The 22392-nt window shown below is 40.6% G+C and overlaps 1 protein-coding gene across 6 annotated transcripts in view; it reads right to left on the reverse strand.

Annotated features, from left to right (window-relative positions):
- Positions 1 to 528: 528 nt before the first annotated feature.
- The window catches only part of huwe1 (HECT, UBA and WWE domain containing E3 ubiquitin protein ligase 1), a 46911-nt gene continuing 25047 nt past the window's right edge, over positions 529 to 22392 (reverse strand). For 4 of the 6 annotated variants that reach the window (XM_079589342.1, XM_079589344.1, XM_079589340.1 and 1 more), the window contains 30 exons: positions 22162 to 22289; positions 21899 to 22058; positions 21506 to 21734; positions 21065 to 21243; positions 20901 to 20990; positions 20631 to 20791; positions 19233 to 19278; positions 18193 to 18549; positions 17751 to 17961; positions 16970 to 17094; positions 16660 to 16883; positions 16162 to 16556; positions 14715 to 15384; positions 12709 to 13393; positions 12209 to 12303; positions 11938 to 12094; positions 11554 to 11686; positions 9951 to 10156; positions 9522 to 9787; positions 6724 to 6826; positions 5177 to 5326; positions 4846 to 5091; positions 4605 to 4722; positions 3793 to 3933; positions 3384 to 3671; positions 3184 to 3289; positions 2957 to 3074; positions 2684 to 2865; positions 1801 to 1991; positions 529 to 1594 (listed from right to left, as the gene is read on the reverse strand). In XM_079589342.1, the coding sequence (XP_079445468.1) occupies positions 1492 to 1594; positions 1801 to 1991; positions 2684 to 2865; positions 2957 to 3074; positions 3184 to 3289; positions 3384 to 3671; positions 3793 to 3933; positions 4605 to 4722; positions 4846 to 5091; positions 5177 to 5326; positions 6724 to 6826; positions 9522 to 9787; positions 9951 to 10156; positions 11554 to 11686; positions 11938 to 12094; positions 12209 to 12303; positions 12709 to 13393; positions 14715 to 15384; positions 16162 to 16556; positions 16660 to 16883; positions 16970 to 17094; positions 17751 to 17961; positions 18193 to 18549; positions 19233 to 19278; positions 20631 to 20791; positions 20901 to 20990; positions 21065 to 21243; positions 21506 to 21734; positions 21899 to 22058; positions 22162 to 22289 (6263 nt within the window). In that variant the 3' untranslated portion in view covers positions 529 to 1491. The remainder of the gene's footprint in view (positions 1595 to 1800; positions 1992 to 2683; positions 2866 to 2956; positions 3075 to 3183; positions 3290 to 3383; positions 3672 to 3792; positions 3934 to 4604; positions 4723 to 4845; positions 5092 to 5176; positions 5327 to 6723; positions 6827 to 9521; positions 9788 to 9950; positions 10157 to 11553; positions 11687 to 11937; positions 12095 to 12208; positions 12304 to 12708; positions 13394 to 14714; positions 15385 to 16161; positions 16557 to 16659; positions 16884 to 16969; positions 17095 to 17750; positions 17962 to 18192; positions 18550 to 19232; positions 19279 to 20630; positions 20792 to 20900; positions 20991 to 21064; positions 21244 to 21505; positions 21735 to 21898; positions 22059 to 22161; positions 22290 to 22392) is intronic. The other 2 variants (XM_079589343.1, XM_079589345.1) reach the window with 2 other exon arrangements.

Here is a 22392-nt window from a genome sequence, read left to right on the forward strand (position 1 = left end):
GTTACCCATCTTTTTACAGCAAATCACATTGCATACCGCTTTAATGAGAATTAAAGCATGTGCATGATGCAAAAAGGCAGTTACTTGCAGGTGCATAATTTTTAGACAGGCGTGAGACAAAAAACTAAAACTCATCGGACATTCTGATGGTTTAAATGGAATAAACAAAAGGATACATCTGAAAGACAGGCAATGATCACGGCTCCAACATCCTCTCTCACCTTTGATATCGCACTTTATGTTGAGAGATGTCAGTCTAGACAAGTGGACTCCTGCTGTGTGGGGTGAGGAGAAAGCAGGCGTGATGAACTGTATCCTAACTGCATGGACGCCCCGCATGGACATTACTGGAAGCTCCAGATGGTCTGAGACACTCATTACACTTCACACCAGCTCCCATGCAAAAAGAGTTGAAGAGGGCAAGAACAAAGGCTAAAAAGCCTGTCCTAAAATGCCAGTAAAGAAAAACCCAAAGCAATAAATGTGAGATTCATGCAGGTGATCAATAACTGGACAGAATTCCTCATACATAACTCAGGATGAAGAATAGAGCTTTTAATACTTGGACCCCACAGCATGTGTCAAGTTAGTTTTCATGGACCTCCTCCATCAGTATATTTCTTAACATATAAATGATATTTGCTCCTGTTAGTGCAAATGTGTAAGGCATACATTGAAACAACTCTAGAGGACACAGTGGGCTCATTTTATGCATTTATTTATGTAGCAATTTACGTTCTGATTAGCTGCTGAGAGGCTGCATCAGCAGTTGGGTAATAACCGCACGTGTCGGAGCACACGCGGTTCAACGTCTCAGTCCTTCACTTCTTAAATCTGTGTTCCTCTCCAAAAATACCACAAAAGTTGCCTAAAAATGTCCCCGTTCTGAAAATCCCTGCACGTCTGTAATTTCACCAAAACCTCATTTCATGTTCTCGCCCTCCCGCCAGTATTCATGACTGCCCCTTCCCCCAAATTAAAGTTCCCATTTGCAAAGCTAGTGAGGTCACACATTAGCAACAGAGGACAATCAACTTTTTTTTTCCCCCGCCAGAGGGTTACAACCATCCTCTTTACACACACAAAACAGCCCTCTCCGTATTTTAACAGCCAGAGAAGAACAAAAAAGATTAAACAATAAACTCCCAAACCTTTTGTACAGAGAAACCAAACTAAATGGAGAAAATGTCTTTTACATTAGTCCGCAGATATCCTCTGTGATCCTCTCCCGGGCTCTGTAATTTTAATAGGGAAGTGAGACACACACGTATACCAAATACAGTTCGGTGTGTCAATGCGAGGCTCTGTGTGTAGTGGGCAATGTCAATACATCTCTATCACTCGTTTAGCCGTCCATCTGTTTGTTTTATGTGGATTAGAAGAAGGTCTTGGCCGTATGTATGATAGTGATGTGAATATGCATGTGTGTCATAAGTTAACAACATGTAAGTCTACATCTGTGTGTGTCTGTATGCAGGTTTAGGAGAGTCTTTAGGCCAGTCCAAAGCCTTCAGAACATTCCTGAATGGCCATCAGCAGCATGTGTCTTAACTTCTCGTAGCTCTCATACGCCGGGAGGTCCAACTGGTTAAAGCTGGAAGGAGAGAGAAACAGAGGTGAAATTAAGCAATAATAAAAAAAAAAGCAATAAGCCACTTTTGATTGTGAAACAGTCATGCAAGGTAGCAGCATGCCTCATCCAATCAGTTTTTAATGTGCTTAATTACATGCATCATGGCATTTCAGAATGTGTTACATGAATACATTTCAATTGTGTTTTATGAAGCAATGTTCATTTACCAAGTGTGTGCAGAGGGCAGGCGGTCAGTGGAGCGGTCATCTCGGTGGATCTGGAATTTCTGGATGCCATTCATTCCCTCCAGTGCAGCAAAGCCCTGCAGTGGCACTTTGGATGTGCCCGTAACAAACTGCAGGAATTTGGCCCGGTCAGCCTGGTCAAAGGATCGCAATGCACGCCAGAACCACTGGATCTGTGTAGAGAAAGGAGGACAGAAAATGAAGACCAGGTAAAGAACAGAAAGATGTTTTAAGGCCAATTAACACCACACAGACAAACACCAACAAACAAGTTGGCCGTTGGATTTAGAATTCTATGATAAATAGACAACATATTTTCATGCTTTATTTTGCATCAAATATTAGTATGTATCATTACGTGTCTTGACAAAGGTGGTTGCTAACAAATGGCTACATGGGACTATGATGGTTGTCATGGAAATAAAACACCATCACGCCAAAATGGAAAACTCTCACTAGTTCGGTTGTACATAAAGACTAAAAGAGGAGCTTAATGGTGGTGATTGAAGTCATAACTTGTTTGTATTTAAACTTCTAAATTCATAAGTTGTTTGTTTCTGAAGATTTTCTTGATGAATAAAACGTGTAAGAATCATAAACTTATGTTGGTCACAGATCTTATTCCTTTTCTTTCTTTTTTTTAAACTACCGTGATGCTAACTTCCTGGTTGGCCTACAAAAATATGTCATCCCAGCAGAGCTCTTTTGGCCACAACCTTTTTTCTTGCTTGTGTGGCAGCCGCTTCAGGTGGTGAAAATTATGACATTTTATCATAGATCATGAAAAACTTCAGAGAGATAGGCAGTGTTGAAGACAGTAAAAAATAATACTTATTTTATTTCATGTCCTATAAGGTGTACATACCTGAATAGAACTGGACTGATATTTGTGGTATTCTGTATTGGCTTTGAGGTCGTCAATGTCGATGGTGGGCAGGCCGGAGATGAGCAGCTCCAGCTCTTGCTCAGTGAAGATAGAGATCAGTCTCTTAGGGATGATCTCATAGAAGCCCTCCAAGAAGGCGGCCAGCTGTTTACGGATTGCACCTAAGAAACAAAGATGTTTTAGCTTCCTGATAAGACTTTTGAACCTCCCCCTTCCTCACAAGCAATGACATTTATTGAAGTGTATGCACACCTGTCATCTTCATCTGGCAGACCAGATGCACATATTCCTTCTTATTCTCTTCTGTGACAATGATGTTGGCACCATTGGCCTTCAAATCTCTCACTTCACACACGCCAAACTCTTGGACCTGTGAACATATGAGGAAGAGATGATCATGCCTAACCCTACCAAAACTATCTTAACTAAATAAAATATTTTTGCAAAATACTTTGCTACATGCAAAATGTAGCTCATACCTCTGTGCTGAATGTCAGCTCGTAGCCCAGAGTGGACACATCATTCTCCAACAAGTAGACCAGACCCTGGAAGAAGGGATAGTCTTCGCTTTCCATGTCTGTATACCTATGACACACAAAAAAATCCAGCTTATTCTATATACATTATAGAGATACATACGATCTAAATCACAATGGATGAGGATAATCGTTTCTGGTACCTGACGCTCTTGCCCAGGATGTGCTTGTAGAAGCTGCGTGTGAAGTAACACTCTAATAGTCTGTTGTCATAGACTGCTTTGGCCACCACACGTCCCACAAACTTAAAGTAGCTGAGATGGTTGGGGTTGCAGTGGGAGGAAGGATTGATGGTGTAGGTGACACGGTCACCGGGCGAGGTGCGGAACAGGGCATACATGGGGTTGAACATCTCTCTGGAGATGATCATGTACCACTCCCTTAACAGCCCACCTGCATCCTGACCCTCCTCTCCTTCAAAAACTATATACCTGTAGAAAAAGAGACCATGTGAATAAAAAAACAACTGCCCTGCTCTTGCAGCTCTCTGTAAAAAAAAACCTGTGCACATCAGTGAGAGAGTGTCAAAGTGAGAAAGCATGAGAGATTTACAGTCTGTTCTTCATGTCCTCTGGGCTCTTGCGGTGCAGCTCTCTGTATGAATCTTCAAAGACGTGGTCTCTTCTCACATGGACGGCCATATCCTCTTTCCTCAGCCCCTCATCCAGACGTTCCAACTCCTGGCGGAAATACCTAAGAGAGACACTTATTAGATAAAGACTGCAAACTGAAAAACAACAATAAGAGAAATATCCATAGATGTCGGCTTTAGACTAAAAGGCCAGTAGAGAAGGGAGAAGAACCAAAAAATGTAATTTCTAAAAAAAAAAAAAAAACGTAGAAATTATATTATATTTAGTCTGTACTGACAATTTAACAGTAAAGAGCATTTTACTTGTAAACCAGTACTTTAGTACACTGATTTATTATTAGCATTACAGTAAAAATCAAGGTAATATGAAAGTTATCACAATGTTTTTTTTTTGTGCATTTTATTAAGAATTCATTTTTTTTATATTACAGTAATAAGACGGGCCTTTACATTTTTTCATTATTCTTAATATTTCTTATAATGATAATTATATTGATATTATATGACAAAAAATTTAATGTTAAATCAATTTAAAAAAGGAAAAAAGAAGAGTGATGTCCACTCGCTGAATTGACAGCTCCAAAACAACTATTGAAAGCCCAGTGTTTTGACAGTCAGGTCTTTATCAGGCCAATTAAATTCTAAATTTAATTTCACATGTTTTTTATTTTAGTGTGAAATATGACCCAGGGAAATGTTCTTAATTGTCATGAAACTAATGTAAGCATTTCTTAATATAAAAAAAGTATAAAAGGCAGAAAAAGTATCTTACTTCCGCTTGACATCAAAGTCCAAGATGCGGATGTAGTCAACCAAAACGGCGAATGGCCCATCTGCCAGGTGAGTGGTGGACTGACGTAGGATCTGATTCAGCACTGTGCGGTGCGTCTCTGTTAACGGCAGAGAGAGAGTTCATATCGAGGACAGCTTTCATCAGCATTCATCATGTACTCCTCTACACTGTGTGAACTTCCATTAGAGACCACCAGACAGCTTGTGTTTGATTGACTAACCTGCAAAACGCAGGAACTTCTGTGTGTCTGGAGGCAGGTTGGAGGAGATGTGCATAGAGGAGGGCTCCCTGGAAAAGAAGGGGTCCAGAGAGGAGGGGGTGGCGGGGGTGAGAGGAGCAGGGGACAGTGGGGGTGGCTCGTCCTTGATGTGTGAAAGCTGGCTCTCCCGAGTGTCTCGAACCGGAGGTTTGCTTTCCCGCTCGGTGGCATGCACCAGGAAAAAGGCCTCCACTGCAGGCTGCAGCACTATCGAGGTACAAAGAGATTTGTTCAATTAAATCATTTATTTTCTAAAAAAAATTCTTTAAAAAAAATAAAATGAATAAAATACCTAAAACTGCATGTTGGTCATGAGACTCTTCAAGTTCTTTCAGGCACTCCCCCAGCATGTCCCATAGCTCGTCTAACAACAGCTGCTCACTCAACAACGGCAGGTCAGGCAAGCGTTCCTCCTGTTCCTGCTGGCTGCTGCTCTCTTCACCTACTCGCACACAAACCATATTGTAACATGCATTCTATGTAAACCAGTTATTTCAGACACATTTTTTTTCAAGTTGCATCAATGCAGCACCAGGCATATGAGCCCTGGATAATGTGTTTGTAGATAACATTGTTTGTAGAATAATTATGCATTCCAAGCCAAAAGAGTAATCTAATACTATATTAATGCATTTACCAACTTTATGATGATAAAATTGCAAAGCCATCATCATGCAAGTATATGACTGTACATCATTGATATTATATTTGAAGTTTACTTCATTTCAAAGAAAAATTTCCTATTGCCTTTTCCATAATTAAGATTTATGTACTCCGTTCAAAAGATTGGGGTCGTCAGGTTTTTAAAAGTGATTTTTAAAAGTCTCTTATGCTAACCACTGCAAACCAGCAACACAAATATTGACCCTAAACTTTTGAACAGTAGTGTAAAAATTTTTTTTTTATATACTATTTTGTTTAAGACAATTATCCATATTCCAATAATAACTGGTAGACTCCTTGCTAGGGTTGATCATCTTTGAATTTTAGCATTTTCGATTCCACTTATCGATTCCCAGTTTCAATTCCAATGAGGTAAAAATTCTAAATCAAACATTTAGACATCAAACAGCTCGGCAAAGCACCATAATCCTGCTGATAGAACTAAAGAACACTTGTACAAATAACTTTTGCCTACTTTAAACAAAAATACACCAAAACCAACAAGACTAACTGATATAAATGTCAAAAAATAATGACAAGTAAACAGTCAGTAATAAAATAAGAACAAATTAGCAATAGCACAAATAAATACAACTGAACAAAGTTCAGGTATAGAAATGGAAATCAGATCCAATCAATTGTAAAATAACTGCATGGTTTTCTTTTTATAAATAACATATAGATAAATCCTTAAAGTAACAAAAAGTTGTTCAGCAAGTGATTTTCTTTTCTTTTGTTGTTTGAGAGAAAGTAACAGGAATATTAGGTTACTGTCACTTTAAAAGCTAATGCATAGATCAAATATACTGATACACATGCGTTTTCTTTTTCTACAGTTTATGTTCTCTTAAGAAAAAACTGACTGTTTATGAGGATATTTTGACAATTTGGTGTGATGCGAAGATGCGAAAGAAAACTCAATTAAGTATTCACACATTATATGAGAGGTGCACACAAGAATCGATAAGCGGAATCGAAATGCACACATCTTATTGAATCCAACTCTCTATGAAAATAGGAACCGGTTCTAAAAATGGACCATTTTAGTACCATTATAGACACTATAAATTATAGCAGTCTCATATGAGAGCATAGTAGTTCAGTGATTCATATGCTATAAATGCACTGATGTTTCTATTGTCGTCATTTCACAGCTATTGTTTTACAGGGCCTTACCTAAGGTTGCCTGGTCCTGTTCTAGGGGTGAAGGCTGGTCCACATCCATTGGCGAATCATCTCTTTGAGCAGCTGGGGGCTCGGCAACAGAGTGCACCTCCGACTGAACCAGGGGAACCAAGGAATAGGATGAGATTCAACACAATTCCCCCGACAGAGGAGAAGAGACAAATAGTGTGTGTAAAATGTAGAAAAAAAGATCAAATGGGGGTAAGCACAGACCGAAACCAGAAGCAGTGATAGAGACCGAGTATCATGCAGCAAAACATTCAGACATTGGTAGGAAAAAGGGGGTTGGGATGGAGCTTTAGCAAAGCAGCACTGACAACCAGCCAAAAATCAATCCACACAAAAAGACAAAGCTACAGACAGGAGAGAATCAAAAAGCTGGATGCAACATTCAAATATCTCAAATAATGCACCATACAGGCTTTGTGTGTTAAATGCAGCACAATGCAGTGAAAGGCAGAGCAGTAGAGAGGTGAAACAGAGCTGGGGTTTAGAAGTTGGAAAACAATTGTGGGCTCAGCGGAAGTTTTGTAACTTTTAAAATAGTGTCTAGGTATTTGATAAACAGAGCATTGATGTGCTTTTAGAAGATGTATAGTTTTCATTTGAACTGCAAGAAAAAGGTTTACTAGTTTACTATAGTTCATATTTGTGATGATTATGTTGGTGATATAAAGTGAAGCATTCTGAGTAGGGCTGTAGCGATACACTAATCTCACGATACGATACACGATATTCAGCTCCCGATACGATATATATCACGATATTCAGCCAACGATACGATATATATCACGATATTCAGCTCACGATACGATATATATCACGATATTCAGCCAACGATACGATTCGATATAATTCGATACGATTCTATATAATTCGATACGATTCGATATAATTCGGTACGCTTACATCATTTTCTGATAGATTTAAAGGGGACATAGTGATTTTGGTGACATCTTGTGTTGTGAGTGTTTCATTTACTTGGATTAATTGAAATGAACTCCAAAAACATCAGACGGCTTGCAAAATAAATGCTGGACAAAATTAAATCAAAGATGTGTTGAGAAAAGTTGTATGTGGAGGGAAAAAAAACTTGCATCACAATAAGTTGTGATTGTCAAAACATTTGGTAACTTATTTTTATTAAGTTTACTGACAACATGTTACAGTGTTTAGCTGCATGGTTACAATTACGATTCATTTTGATAATTATTAGTTAGATACATGTTAAAAAATAAATCACTAATGCTGTAAACATAGAGAGCCCTAGGCTATTTTTTAGGTTAAAAATAACAACTTAAATAAAATATTTTAATGATATACGTAAAAATATATGTAGCCTAATATAGTGGACATATTTAACAAAACTCTATAGCTAATTTTTCCAGCCTATAAATGGTCATTAAATTGCTTTCCTGATGGAAATGTAACTTATGTGACATTGTTCTAGCCTACCTGTTTTGCAGTCCATTTACATTTACCATTTAAAACACTGATTGATCCGAGGCATACATTTCGGTAAGTTCGGGTTTATAATAGTAAAGAAGAGTTAGAGTAGATCGGGTCACGTGCCGCTTGAACTGAGGCGCTACAGAGATCTGTCACGTCGCATTTACAAGCGCCAAAATGGTATTATTGTTTGAATAGCGTAATAAAATTGACAGAATCTGAAAGCTGATAATTTATTTTATATCAAAGTAACCTTCTCTGTCTTGTCTGTCGTTGTCAGTGTCCTCTTTGCTCCGCGATTTTTTGTCTGCGTGAGAAAATGGATGTGTGGTGTGAGAGCGTGTGAAAAGGGCCAATTGCGTGAGTCTCACGCTCAATGCGTTAGTGCCACATAGCTTACAAACCGCAACGCTTTTATCCAAGTCGTTGCTTTCCTTCTTTTTTTTAAAACCAAAGTGCTCCCACACATCTGCTTTTAAGCAGGCGGGTGCCGGATTTATATTCGCCGCCATTCTCCGCATATCCTTGCTCTGACTTGGTAAACAGGAAGAGGTTAGACTGTGTAAAGTTAGTACGGGTAACTTGCTCTACAGCAACACTAGCGGCTGGCTGACCAAATCGCTCTTCCTGCAAAGCGAACGGGGGTAAACACGGGGGATTTGAATGGGACGTATGTATCGATACTCGCGGCTAAAAAATAGATACTTTTTTGGGAAAAAAAATATCGATTTATATCGCAGAATCGATAAAATCGCCCAGCCCTAATTCTGAGCATCACAGTCATTTTAATTGGCCTTTGAGTATGAAAACTTAAATAAAAAAAAAAGATTATAATGGGCTACCAGGATTACATAGAAATGAGAAGTCTGAATAATCTGAATGAATTTCCAAATCCATACTTGTGAACTTTCCATTTCAAAGAATTTGTTTAAAAAAAATAGCTGTCTATAAATGATTTGTTAAATTGGTAATATTATTTAAATATAATCAATATTTATTAATGAATATATAATATAATATAAATTATATAATTTTAGTTAATTTAGTAAAAAAAACACTATTTTAATCATTTATCTGAGATGTAATGAATTCAGTAAAAATAGAGAGACACATTGAATAGTTAAACGGGTGAGAAAAATACATTTCTGTATCTATATCGCTGTACCCTGTGTGTTACACCTAAATAAATATTATAATTATTATTTTCTAAGTCAGTGGTGTCCTGGGCTGTGAGATATCACCACTACGAATTATACAGGGTATTATGAACATCATGGGTGTGTGTGATGGTGAGTACAGTCAGTAGCAGTCTGCCTGCTGTCAGTGCGGCCCATGCTAACCGTGGCTGCGCTGGCCGTGCCAGCGGGGGGGTTGTTGGTTGCAGAGGTACTGGGGGCAGACGATCCAGCCACAGCCACAGCAGCGGATGCAGCAGCAGCAGCAACAGCAGCAGCGGAAGAGGATGCGGATGAAGAGGGTGGGGGGGCCTGCTGTAGACGGCGGGCCCTCTGCCCCTCTCTCACCATCTGAATGATGGCGTCCGCTTCAGCCTCTAGCTGACGAACCGCAGCCTGGATACTGCTGGCCGAGCCCAGACTGGTGGAACCTGGAAACAAATGGAGAATGAATCTAGATAGACCCGTGAACATAAAATAAGCTGTCTATAGAGCTCAATGGGAGACGAGACTCAATTGAAAGCTTCAATGTGAAGCGTGGAAATGTTCTTAAAGGATTAGAGGATGCCTCTGTGTTAAAAGAGAGTGACTTACTCAGTCTTCCTCCTGTCTGCTTAGCTTTCTTGTTAGCACGCCGTGTGTCTTCTCTAAGCTGAATAATGACCTGCAGAACACGCAGGAAAAACTTCTGCGTGGAGGTCTTGGAAGTGAGCGAGCTCATGCAGGGCAGCTGCAGCTCACGGCCACCTAAAGTGCGCTTCTGAGCCGCAACAATCACCACACTCTCTGACCCATCAAACCTGTAATCCATTCAGACCCAAGGAAAAGGACAAGTATGGTTATTGTTGTAAACCCCATTCAGCAGAATCTTTTATCAAGGAAGTTTCTTATTTCAAATGAGATTTGAACCTCCAAGTTTTCTACAACCAGCTTGAATCCAGAGGTACATTACCATTCAAAAGTTTGGGGTCAGTAAGATTTTTTTTTTAAAGAAATAAATACTTTGATTCAGCACGGATGCATTAAATCGATCAAAAGTGATAGAAAATGTATACATTTATAATTCAATTTATTTTTTATTAAAGCTGTTCTTTTGAATATTCTATTAAATCAAAGAATCCTGAAAAAAAAGTAGTAGTAGTAGTAGTAGTAAACATTAAAGTTTGGCCTTGTTCACAATCATGTCAATTTTGTGATGATATCCCAAAGCAAATAATAGTTTACAAACAAAAGTCCCATTCAGCTGTAGTGTGATTATACTGTCACCTATTGTGTTCATTTTCAGGACTTTTGTCCCGGGTAGATTTTGGCACAAATCCCACGTTGTTCAATGAGGTCATATTAGTCTATAACAGTTGAGATATTCTCCTCCACTAAATGAAGCACATACATATCTTACCCAGGACCTAGACTAGGGTATTTGGAAACATGGTGGCCTTTTATTCAAAAGTCCAAAAAACTCTCCAAACAAGTGATCTGAGTGTTTCACTGAACATAAGAACTACTTAAATGCCATTTCAGCTGTGTGCTCCTATTATATCCAAGCGCACTCCTGGTGTAAAACAGTGTCCGGTTGGCCTCAACACTTCGTCCCTACTCACCATACCAGAGAACAAGTTTTATACTGGTTGAACTTTCAAATGACGTTAGAACACACTGCGTCATGATTGCGACACAATCGGATGCCGGAAGTCCAATAGCTTTAGCAGAGCAGCATGTCATGTCACTCTGTGAGGATTTTCTCAAGATCTACACATCATGTTATGTTGAGTATGGGCTTGAGCCTCTCCAACCCAAGCCGTCAAACTGACATCAGAGAAGGAAGGCCATTCCAGAGAGGAAGTTTTTTTATAGATTTTGATCAAAGATTACAAAGACAAATTTTTTTTTTGTGAATCAACTTGCACAGATAATTTTTTCAGCACAAGACAAGTAATGTGCATCAACAAAGTAAATAGGGTCAATTTCGATTTCATGCCAACTTTAAAGGCTATTGTTCACTTAGGTCTATTTTTATTCCCACAATAATTATAATATTTTTTTTTATCAGATTACTCGATTAAATGTCAAAATGTTTGTTTTACTGTATTTTTAATTAAATCAATGCAGCCTTGGTGAGCATAAGAGACCTTTTTCAAAAAGATCTAACCGACCTCAAACATTTGAATGCTCGTGTAGGTAGAAACATTATCGTCACCTGCTGGTCATCTTGCCCTTGAGGCGTGTGGTGATGGATGGGTCATCATGAGAAGCTTCAGGAGACTGAGCATCAGCACGGGCTCTTCTCTGCTGCTCCAGGTTATACTCCCTCAACTCTGCCAGTAAAGTGCCTGAAAAAAAAAAGACCACACAGCGATTCAGTTTAGCAAATTATGAAAACTAAGCTGGAAAATGGTCTATTCATGGTGGTGATGATGACAATCATGAGCACTATAGCACATGACTGGACAGCTATATTCAAATCGAAATGCATATTCAATATTCAGCATCTTAACCAGCCCTAACGAGCAACCATACAGAAATCTTGAAAGTATAGTACTGAAAAAGGGTGGCAAAAAAATCCTGATGATGAGGTACTGACCGATTTGTTTGCAGAGAGTGTATCCGAGGTGACGTGCCCCACTGAGCAGAAGTTTGAGTACAGTGTCTCGGGTTAGTCCATCCCCTCTTGACAGCTGCAGCAGGATGTTGGCCGCATCCTCTAGACCTTCCTCTGAACACGAGTGGGATGTCAGCACCTGGACACAAACCACAGGGGGTAACTAATCAGACTGCTGAGCTGGGTCAAAAGAGCCAAGGGTTAGGAGAACCAGACACGAGGCGACATATGTGCGTGCACTATCATTAAATACCTCCACAGAGAGCTGCAGTTGTTTCTCCGTTAGTCCAGTAGAGGCAAGTTTGGTTTCTATGTCCGTGCTGCTCACTGCCACCTTCTGTTTTCCAGCTAAAATAGTGAGATAAGGTGAAATACTGTACTGCCAGAGGCCCAAACAATTGACTGGTCAATCACAGCATTATACAAAATTATTTGCTTTCAGAATGACCTTTAAAATGTATAGAAGTGTATATATGGATATCTTCCATATAAATTTAGTTATTGCTGATATTGAACAAATTTTGACCAGAATGGCAGTGGTGAATTAATACTGTTGTAATGAGGTCACAAGTGTATTTATAAAGTATTTTACAATGGCTTTGAACGTGGCTCAGACAATCATAATCAAGGTCGGGAACTATCCGTTTTGTAATAATAATTTCAACTTAGTGGAGACTAATTAAGAATAACAAAACAACAGATTAAAAACATGGATTAATATCAGCTATGTTTCAAACGCTCAGTCAGACTCACCAGCAATACTGCCGGAGGTTGTGGTGCTGCCTGCAACAACAGATACCATAGTTGCTGGTTGAGAGGGCATCAGGCCTATTGAACTCTGCGTGGTGCCCACACCTGCCACCGCTGAGATGGCCCCTGTCCCTGCTGTGGTTTGAGTGGCAGGTGCAGAGGGTGTGGCAGTTGGGGCCTGAGGCACTGGGTGGCTGGCTGGAACCTCCGTGGCCTTGTTGTCAGGTAGAGCGATGGAGATCAGAGAGAGCAGGCGGAGAAGTTTTTCAGTGAGGAGAGAACTGCGGCGAATCACTGGGTGGGACAGCATGTTCATCAGCTGGCCCAGCGGAGATGCCTCAAGGCTGAACAACGCACCCTCAGTCTCACCAGCACCCCCTAGAGGCACAGTCTTCATGGAGGCCTTGCCCTTTCGGCTCACATTCATGTTGTCCAGCTTGACCAGGAGATCCCAGAAGTCAGTGGAGATGCCCAGGGACTGTGGTGTAACTGAGCAGGCGCTCAGGGAATTGTAGGTAGAAGTGGGATTGCTCGGAATAGCTGAGGAGTTACTCTGACTGGTGCCACCAACCCGGCAGCTTGCACTTGCGGTCGGTGTTAAGCCAGCACAAAGACGAGTGTCCAACTCGGACGAAGAGGCAGACAGGGGATCTTTACAGCGTTGCTGAGTGAAGTGACTGGGAAATACCTACAATAAATATAAGAGAGATAGATACAAAGACTTAAAAAATAAAGCAGGGCGTGATGGTGCACTTGACGTTTCACTTGCATTACGCAATAGCAATAGATCTTTACGAACTGTGAAATGTATTCAGGAGCATGTGTGTCAAAAAGTGTGATTATTAAGCTTGATTTTAAGTTTTTTTAATTAAAAATGAGTGCAGCACATAGTGGCACTGTTGCACATTCTACAAGCTTGTGGTTTCAGAGCAGTTCCCAATCAATACAGTGCATTTATGCCAATAGATTACTTGTAAACATTGTTATCAACAGTATTATATTTTAATATGTTGTAGATGGTTTAAAGAATGCATATTGTATATAATATGTAGTATAATATAGTATAAATATGCATATACATTTTTGAACAAGCAGGCAGCAATAGTAAAGCATAAACATTTTAAAATAAGAGTAGTAGAGTACCAGTGTTTTATCTCTTGTTTATAATTAAACATCCTACATACTAGTGTTGTCAAAAGTACCGACTTCGGTACCAATTCGGTACTGAAATTTAAAAAATGTGACGCTTTGAGCGCTGCTGAGCAGAATCGTTAACACCTCGGAATGGCCGGCCATTGTCACATGCTCATCAAATATGTCTGTGATTGGCTACAATGATCAGCGCTTCAAAAACATGTTGTAAATATACATCAATAACGCTCTTCAGCGAGCGATTACACAGATACACACGGGAGCGTTTGAAAGCAGGCGTCTATCAGCGGATCGATCCACTGGCGCTGATAGACGCCTGCTTTTGCTTTCAAACGCTCCTGCTTTCAAAACACTTTCAAACACTTCCGTGTGCTCTCAAACGCTCCCGTGCGTTGATCATTGTAGCCAATCACAGACATATCCGATGAGCTCGTGAACACAATGGCCAATCAGAGGTGTTTATGATTCCACTCAACAGCGCTCAAAGCGTCACATTTTTAAAATTCCAGTACCGACTTGGTACCGAAGTCGGTACTTTTGACAACACTACTACATACGGAATAAAAAATGTTTTCCTGTTTTTTATTTTTTGTTATTTTGGTTACACAAATGGTATCTGGCATTTAATTCAACATTCAATTATATAGATATTTTTATTAGCAAAATAATTTTTTATACAGTTGTTTTCTTGTATCCCTTTAATAAGGAAAATCGCATTATTTAATATTTTTAATGTGATCCTTAACAGAGGAACACACGTGCTCCTTAGGAAAAAAAAAAAAGGTAAGTGTCAAGACACAGTGACAAATTATTTCACTAAACAGCAAAACACCCTGTAGCTAAAGGTTCTCTCTTACCTTGGCTAGTTGGATGAGGGTATCCAGTACATGTCGACAGACAACCGGAGCAGCCTGTGGGTGAATGTGAACAGTTGATCCACCTCCTCCACTTGCACATGCCACTCCCGTTCCTGCCACTCCACCTCCGAGCCCTCCCGAGCTCATGCCCCCTCCTGTTGAATGCCTCTCCGTGTGTTTCCTGCCTGACACCCGCTGGATCTGAAATATATTGGTCCTGCATCCCAGAGCTGCATCCATTGACACAGAGAGCCAGGAGAGCTGATTAGAACTACGTGACTCCACTCTGTTCAACAGCTCCAGAGAGGAAGATGATGAGCAGGACGATGACGAAGAGGCTACAGCCGTCTGCGAGGATGAAGAGGAACCCTTTCCTCCGCTGGAAGAGCCCTGGCCTAGCGAGCGCTTGCCACGGGACTCCTCCAGGCGTGTGCTCTCCAGGCACAGCTCGCTCTCGCTGCTGCGCTGCAGGATAGACAGAAGGCTGCGGATGACCCAGCCACGTGTCTGAGAATGGTAGCACAAGTTACGTAGCACTCGGTGGAGGCGGCTGGTATTGAGCTTGGGTTCATCCACAAACAGCAGCACTAGAAGGCAGGACAAGGCCTCGTGGTCCAACAAGAGACGCCCCCGCAGACGCAGGAGAGAATCAACGTTAGAACTAGAGGGCCTAAATTTAAAAATAAACAAAAGATGAATTAGAGATATTAAATGTAACTGTCCACAAACAAATACTGCTTCCATCAGTGCTCCACAGTGCGAGCGTTTCACTCGCATTTGTGAATAAAAAGTTGCCACGGGACTTGCACATGGACCAAGTCCCTATATATATATATATATCTTAAATCTGTGGATGGGAAATAGGCATGTGACGGTATAAAATTTTCATGTTGCGATAATTGCTGAAGCTTTTATCACCGTTTACGATATTATCATGATATTGAAATAAGTTGGGGAAAAAAGAAGTGGTCATACTACAACAGGTTTAATAACTAAAAGAACTGAACATTTAAATTCAGTCAAGTATTTCAAAATAAGAGTCCTGCATTATGCATAAAGTTTTTTTTTTCCTGGTCATTACTGGTATGTTGGTTCACAAACTGTATTCTGGCATTTTATTCAAAGTAAACTCTTGCATCTTTTGTCTGGCCTGTTCTATCACAGGAAAGAAAGACTAAGAACATTAACAAATTTCTTAATAAATAGATTTCTCTAGTATCACAATCATAATCTGTGTATTACACTTTATATTATAAAGTACATAATTAAACACACTTTTGAGCAGAAATATTTAAAAAACCTACTTTTTGTATTCTAACAGTAAATCAATCTGCTTGTAAATATCTCCTTGTATGCATTTTATTTGATACATTTCCAGTGTCTTAGTAGCACTTATGCTCCTTGGGGGAAAAAGGAAGCATCATGCCCTGTCCATCGTCACACTCACCGGCTGTGGTTGGCACTTCCTCCCATTTGAAATGTCCCTCCTCTTTGCACAGCCAGCCGGGTGTATTGTACTCCACGGTTGCCACCGAGACGGCTTGTGAAAGCGGGTGAGCGAAGGATAGCAGACAGTGCTGAAGAGGAACTGTGACCGAACAACCGCTCATGCATCAGTTGTCTCTGCCTGGCCTCTTGTTCCCTGCGCAGTGCTGCAGCTTCTGCTGCAATATCTGGGGGCATTACTGCCAGCACGCTGTCCTCCATGTCCTCCAGAACGGATCGCCGCAACTCAGAGGGCAGGGTTTGGATGAATGTGACAGGGTCCAGAGGTTGATCGCCCTGTGTGGGTTGCTGGGATAACTCTCGACGCTGCTGTTCCGCTCGTTGCTGAGCCAAGACCTGATAAAAAAGAAAAGAAAACATTTGTCACACATCACATGCTTGGATATCTTTTTTTGTTTAGACAAGTTATTTTAAGTATTTCACAATTGTTCACTCATACCTCTTCCTGAATTGCAGGTGGGAGAGCTGCTAGGAATTCTGGGCTGACCTCGGTCACCCCTGGCCCTCCACTCAACACAGTGTTAGCTGAGGGTGTCAGCGTGGAAGTGACAGGAGGCCGAGAAGGTGGTCTGATTCCCAGTTGGTTTTGCAGCACCTCTCGACGGATGTCTTCAGGCAGTGCAGCCAAGAAAGAAGGGTCCACTCCTTCTGGCAGACTGATGCCTGCAATGAAGTGACAAAAAAAAAAGTGTGATACAAAGTTGCGGTATGGCTCTATATCTATCATCTATCTGTGTTGAAACACCGACCTGCCAGAGGGTCGTCATCCTCATTGCTGGTGGATGGGAGGGGCTCCTCCTGGATGGCTTGTGATTGGCTATCAGCACTGTCACTTCGAGGCATTGTCTCACCAGGAGACGAAACAGAAGTTGAGCTGAAATAAAGATAATAAAATGGTAAGAATTCAACAGTCATATTTCTTTCACTAGTGTATTAAAAATAATGTAAATTAAATAAAACATTTTTATAAAAGAATGGAAGAAAGCTAGCTCCTCAAGTGACTGGCCTATAATTTAACCAATATTTAACTATTTGAGACCATCATCATAGGCCAATAACAGACTTGGCTTGACAAGTCAAGGCCTAAAGGTCTGATAAAAGATATGTCAATTATGTAAGCTCCAATGTCTAAATTCTTGCCAACAGATGTGTCCTGTTTGCAAATATTTTTTGTGAATTTTGACCAAATTTTGTGTAAACTTATTTGCCAATGAAAAAATATATTTTATGAAAATAACAACATAGTAATATATTATAATATATACGGTTATATAATTATTTATTTTTTTATAAATGTATAATGTATATTAGTAATAAAGATAACAAATAGACTTAGTAACAGATAGAACAGTGTTCAGCTTTTATTACAGCCTTTATTATTATTATTTATTTTTATAAATATATAATGTATATCATGAGTAATAAAGATAACATATATAGACTTAGTGACAGATAGAACAGTGTTCAGCTTTTATTACAGCCTTTATTTTTATTATCTATGATCTATGAAGTACTTGTTCAAATACTTACCCTGTTTCTGCATCTGTTTGCCTGTCTGTGAGGCCACTTTCACCACTTCCTGACAGTTCCTGAGACATGTGATTGGGTGGAGCGGAGCTGGCAGCCGGCTCTTCCTGCGTTCCCGAGGCGGGACTGCTCGTATCCATTGGTGAACCCTCAAGCTGAGACACACCCACTGGCACAGGCTCTGAACTTTCAGCTATATCTGGACTGAGGGAAGCTGAGAAAGACCACAGGGAAAATAAACCTCATGTTTACATCTGGTAAACAATTCATCAAATGCAATGTAAAAATGGGGAACTGTACATGCAGTAGAATGCATGTAGAATGCAGTGGGATTATACAACAATTTTGGCTCGGCCTCTTTAAAGTCATTTTGTTGCTGCATTTTGTTACTCCAATGAACCACAGTGAGTAAAATCTAATTTTACAGGATTCAAAGTTAATCTACCTTCCCTGACTGCATCCAATGCTCCTCCTCCTCCTCTCTCACCAATAGTGGGTGCTGGCGACATTTCCATCTGAGATGCTTCTGCCTCACAATTCGCCCTATCAGGTGCAGAGAGCTGAGGAAGCCCCGCCCCCGCCAAGGCTCCATGAGAGTCAGGATTGGAGTCAGCTAGCAGCAGCTCTGTGATTGGCTGGTGCACCTGCTGACTGATGGCTGTTTCCAGAGACACGAGGGCTTGCTCGTGGGGGGCAGGGGTGGTTGGGGTGACTTCTCCTGATGGGGGAGCTGTGAGGAAACCCTCAGAGGTGCGTGGAGGGTCCAGACAGGAGGACACCCCACTCTGGGCCTGTTCTCCTTCTGACCAGATAATAGAATGAAGAAACAAAATGAGAATCAACTCAATTAAATAAACATGATAAATGACATTGTAGCTCAGTCGTAGAAGTTAATGCAAAGCCTGGACATGTAATTGAGGGTCTGCAGTGAGGAAGGCAGTAAATTGTATAGTTATCTCCTTCAAGGGCCACACTATACTGATCCCCAACAACAACACAACTTACTACCTCACCACAACACAGCCACTGTGGTCTCATACAAATAGAGATAACTGCATTCAAACATATTATTTGTTCATTCTTTGCCTGTGGCTGTAATGTGTTCAAAGATGTGATCATGATGCAAACCTATAAATAATTGAGCAGTTGCCTAGAAACAATTGTTTGATTGAGCAATTGATTGTTGCCTAGCAGCAGTTGCCGCAGTGATGAAGGTAGGCAGGAAGATCATCCAGTTGTCGAAGCGGTTACCGTGGGAAAGACAGTAGACTGTATAGTTATCTCCCAGATCTGGTGTGATCCTAAAACTATACAAACTACTACCTCAACCCACAGCCCACATTAGAACTCATCCAGAACCCTGGATCTTCACATTTTCACATTCCAGAAACAAAAAAGTTTGACTTCCATTTATGTGCTCAAAGAAACAGCATATGCACAAAAAGACTTATATATATAAAAACCGCAACCATACAATGTTTTTACCTGCAGCATTCTCTCCAGCTCCATTGACTGTTCCAATTCCAGAGCCCTGCAGAAAATAAAAGCAACAATTAATCCACCCTTACGGTGAAATTTACATTTACAAATTAGGGATGTAACCTGTGCCCTGGCTGACACCCATGGCCATGCCATAAATCAATACTGATTGAATTCAATTAGTAATGGATGGTATGACAGAAATCTTATATCACTGTAATGTATATAAATAAATAAAAAAGTAAGAAAAATATTTAATTACATAGTAAATCAAAAGAGCATTCATAAATTAATATTAAGAGTGGCTTCACATTAAATACAAAAAAAAAAACTCAGTATCATATCAATCCACCACCGTTTGGGGTCAGAAAGATTCAGCAATTGATTAAATTGTTTAAAAACGACAGTAATGATTTAGAAATTGTTACAAAAGATTTCGATTTCAAACAAATGCTGTTTTAAAAAAAAAAAAAATCTAATTAAAGAATCCTGAAAAATATGTATTACAGTTTCTACAGGCAGGTGGAGCTAAAAAGGAAAGTGGATCTCGAGTGCCAGAGTTGACAAACCGTTCTATATTAATTCGGCAAGTTGTGACATTACTTGGCCACCATAAACGACCTATAGTTACACTACACCAGACAAAACACAAGCAGCATGGTGAAACTCAATTGCTTCCGTTATAAATCAACAAAGTGTGGAGCAGTCTGCAGACTACAATCAGTTTTAAGGCCATTACACACCAAACCAACAGTCCGCTGTTGGTGAGTGTCTGTTGGGCTAGTATTTGTGGTGTACCACGTTGGCGGCAGTCGCATAATTCAGCAGGTTGAAACAGCGTCGGGAATGTCATTGCAAACAAACGCCCTCACTAACTATTCAGTTTAGCGAACGACTCTGCTCGCTTTCATCACTTTTGCTTTTATTCTTGTGCACAAAGTCGTCAAGATGACACAGAAAGAAGGCTGCTCTAATTTTACATCATCTTACATGAGCATTCCAATACGCAAATATTTTCATAACATGAGCCGCGTGGAAAGAAGAAAGTGATCGGAATGTTTGATATTCAAATGCCATGCAAGCGCTGCTTTGTTTATGGTTTGTAGCCTATATCTGCAGTCCTAATTTCGTTTAACTTTTTGAAATGATGAATATCGACTAAGGATACCAGTTGATATAAACACTAATTTCCTTATACACGGGCAGAGAGCACACAAGCTAGTTAGCAGTCGCTTGTAATCCTCTTGGGGTGTTCAGAGGAGTAATCCTGTTTGGTGGCCCAGACACAGCCGAGGTGAGGCGTCAACAGTCTGCTTTTGTCGCCGCGATTTCTTTGACGTCGGCTTGGTGTCACAGCCTTTATGCAACACACTTGTTTTCTCTTTTTATTTGTTCACATTTTACCTGTAGGCTTTGTTCCCGGGTTTCCTCTCCAGCTGCAGAACTCTCATTCTGCTTGGCAGTCTCCTCTTCCTCTGCCAACTGCCGCCTCCTTTTCTCCCTGCGTTCCTCCAGCTCCTCATCACGCAAGCTCTCCAGGTGCTGCAGTATGGGGACCTTCACCACTGAGAGACCAAGCACAAGAGTTGACATTTTACATATGCAGTTATTTCTTCCTGCAGGGCATGCTAAACAACAGATGCTAGGATATATTCATTTTGAGACTGGTCTCACCTGCCACACAGTCATGCATGCTCTCAGCATCCAGGACTTTACACTCATCAGTCCATCTGGTTAAGGCAGTCGGTATACTTGAAAGTGTGCCTAAAGAACACAAGGGTTTAGTAAGGTGCATCTGTACCTATTAATGTATAGCAGCACATCTGTGAGAGACTCACCAGCTTGTCCTCCAGTGCTGCTCTGCTCATGAAAGAAGTCATCCAGCAGCTCATCATCCGAACGGGCAATAATGTGCACATCCTCGTTACCAACCAGGAGGCGGGCACGGCCGCGAGACTGCAGAGGCAGAGAGCTTGACAGCTGCAAGATATCAGCTGCAGCACTGGGGCCCAATAATCTGAGACACAAACACAAAAAAGGAGTCTTGAGTTAGCACAGTAAGTGGAAACAAACAGAATTGCAATTTGAATCTTATTTATGATGTTTGCCATGTTGGAACAACAGAAAAACAAGAAAAGTAATGAAAGCTATGATTTTTAAGGGGGGGGGAACAGAATCAACTTTAAAGATGGAGTTATGCAAATTTCTGTCCTACTGTGAAGTAATATTTCATATCATATCTAAAACTGAAAGGCAAACAAGTTTTTTAAATGAATCACCTTTGCAAGATGAGTGGAGGGTTGGGCTGACGGTTGCCTGGGTAATGTACATGGATAGTGTGACCTGTGTTGGCCGTGAGCTGGCGGAGAGAGCGTTGACTGCGTCCCATGCCTTGAGCCAATCTGCTGCTGGTGCCTGAACCCCCCAGCGTCAGCGAGCCGTGGTCAGCGTGACGCACCATCAGAGGGTGGGAGCTAGGGATATTTCCTGGTGAGGGAGGGATGTCAGCTAAAGTGAACAAAGACAGAAAGAGTACAAGTGACGCATTCAGTCAAAAGAAAAAAAAGATCTTATGGCGGTTTAAATTTATTTATTTTTTAAATAAAAGAAAGAGGGAAAGAGAATAAATGTATAGCAGCTGAAAGATGTTTCTTAAAATACAAATGACTTACCAGACGTGGAGAACATGTTATCAAACTCAATGATGAGGTCATCATCTCGGTCGAATCTCTCAAAACGAATGTGTGGGGCGGCATTGATGTCAGGAAAATCTTCATCCAGTTCCATCTCGGAGCCTTCATCATCGTCATCTTCATCTCCCTCTTCATCATCCTGAGGATAATGAGCAGGGCAGATAAGTAGAGAACACAAAACAAAGAAATATGTGGAGATCACCCTCTTTAGTGTGCTTTATGGCTTTTTAAATAAATATTACCTGATCTTCCTCTTCTTCTTCCTCCTCCTCTTCCTCCTCATCCTGACTATCCTCGTCCTCATTGCTACCGCTGGAGTCTTCCTCCTGTGTGTGCTCCTCATCTTCAGGCTCAAGAATGTTCATAGAGTCTAAATCAGCAAAGAGAACAAAATGACTAAGATTCACCCCAAGACAGATTTAAGAAGAATGAAGAAACTTCACAAAAAGTGTGAAAAATGTAAACTTTTTTTT

This window comes from Phoxinus phoxinus, assembly GCF_949152265.1.
Source record: "Phoxinus phoxinus genome assembly, chromosome: 18".
Lineage (NCBI taxonomy): Eukaryota > Metazoa > Chordata > Actinopteri > Cypriniformes > Leuciscidae > Phoxinus > Phoxinus phoxinus.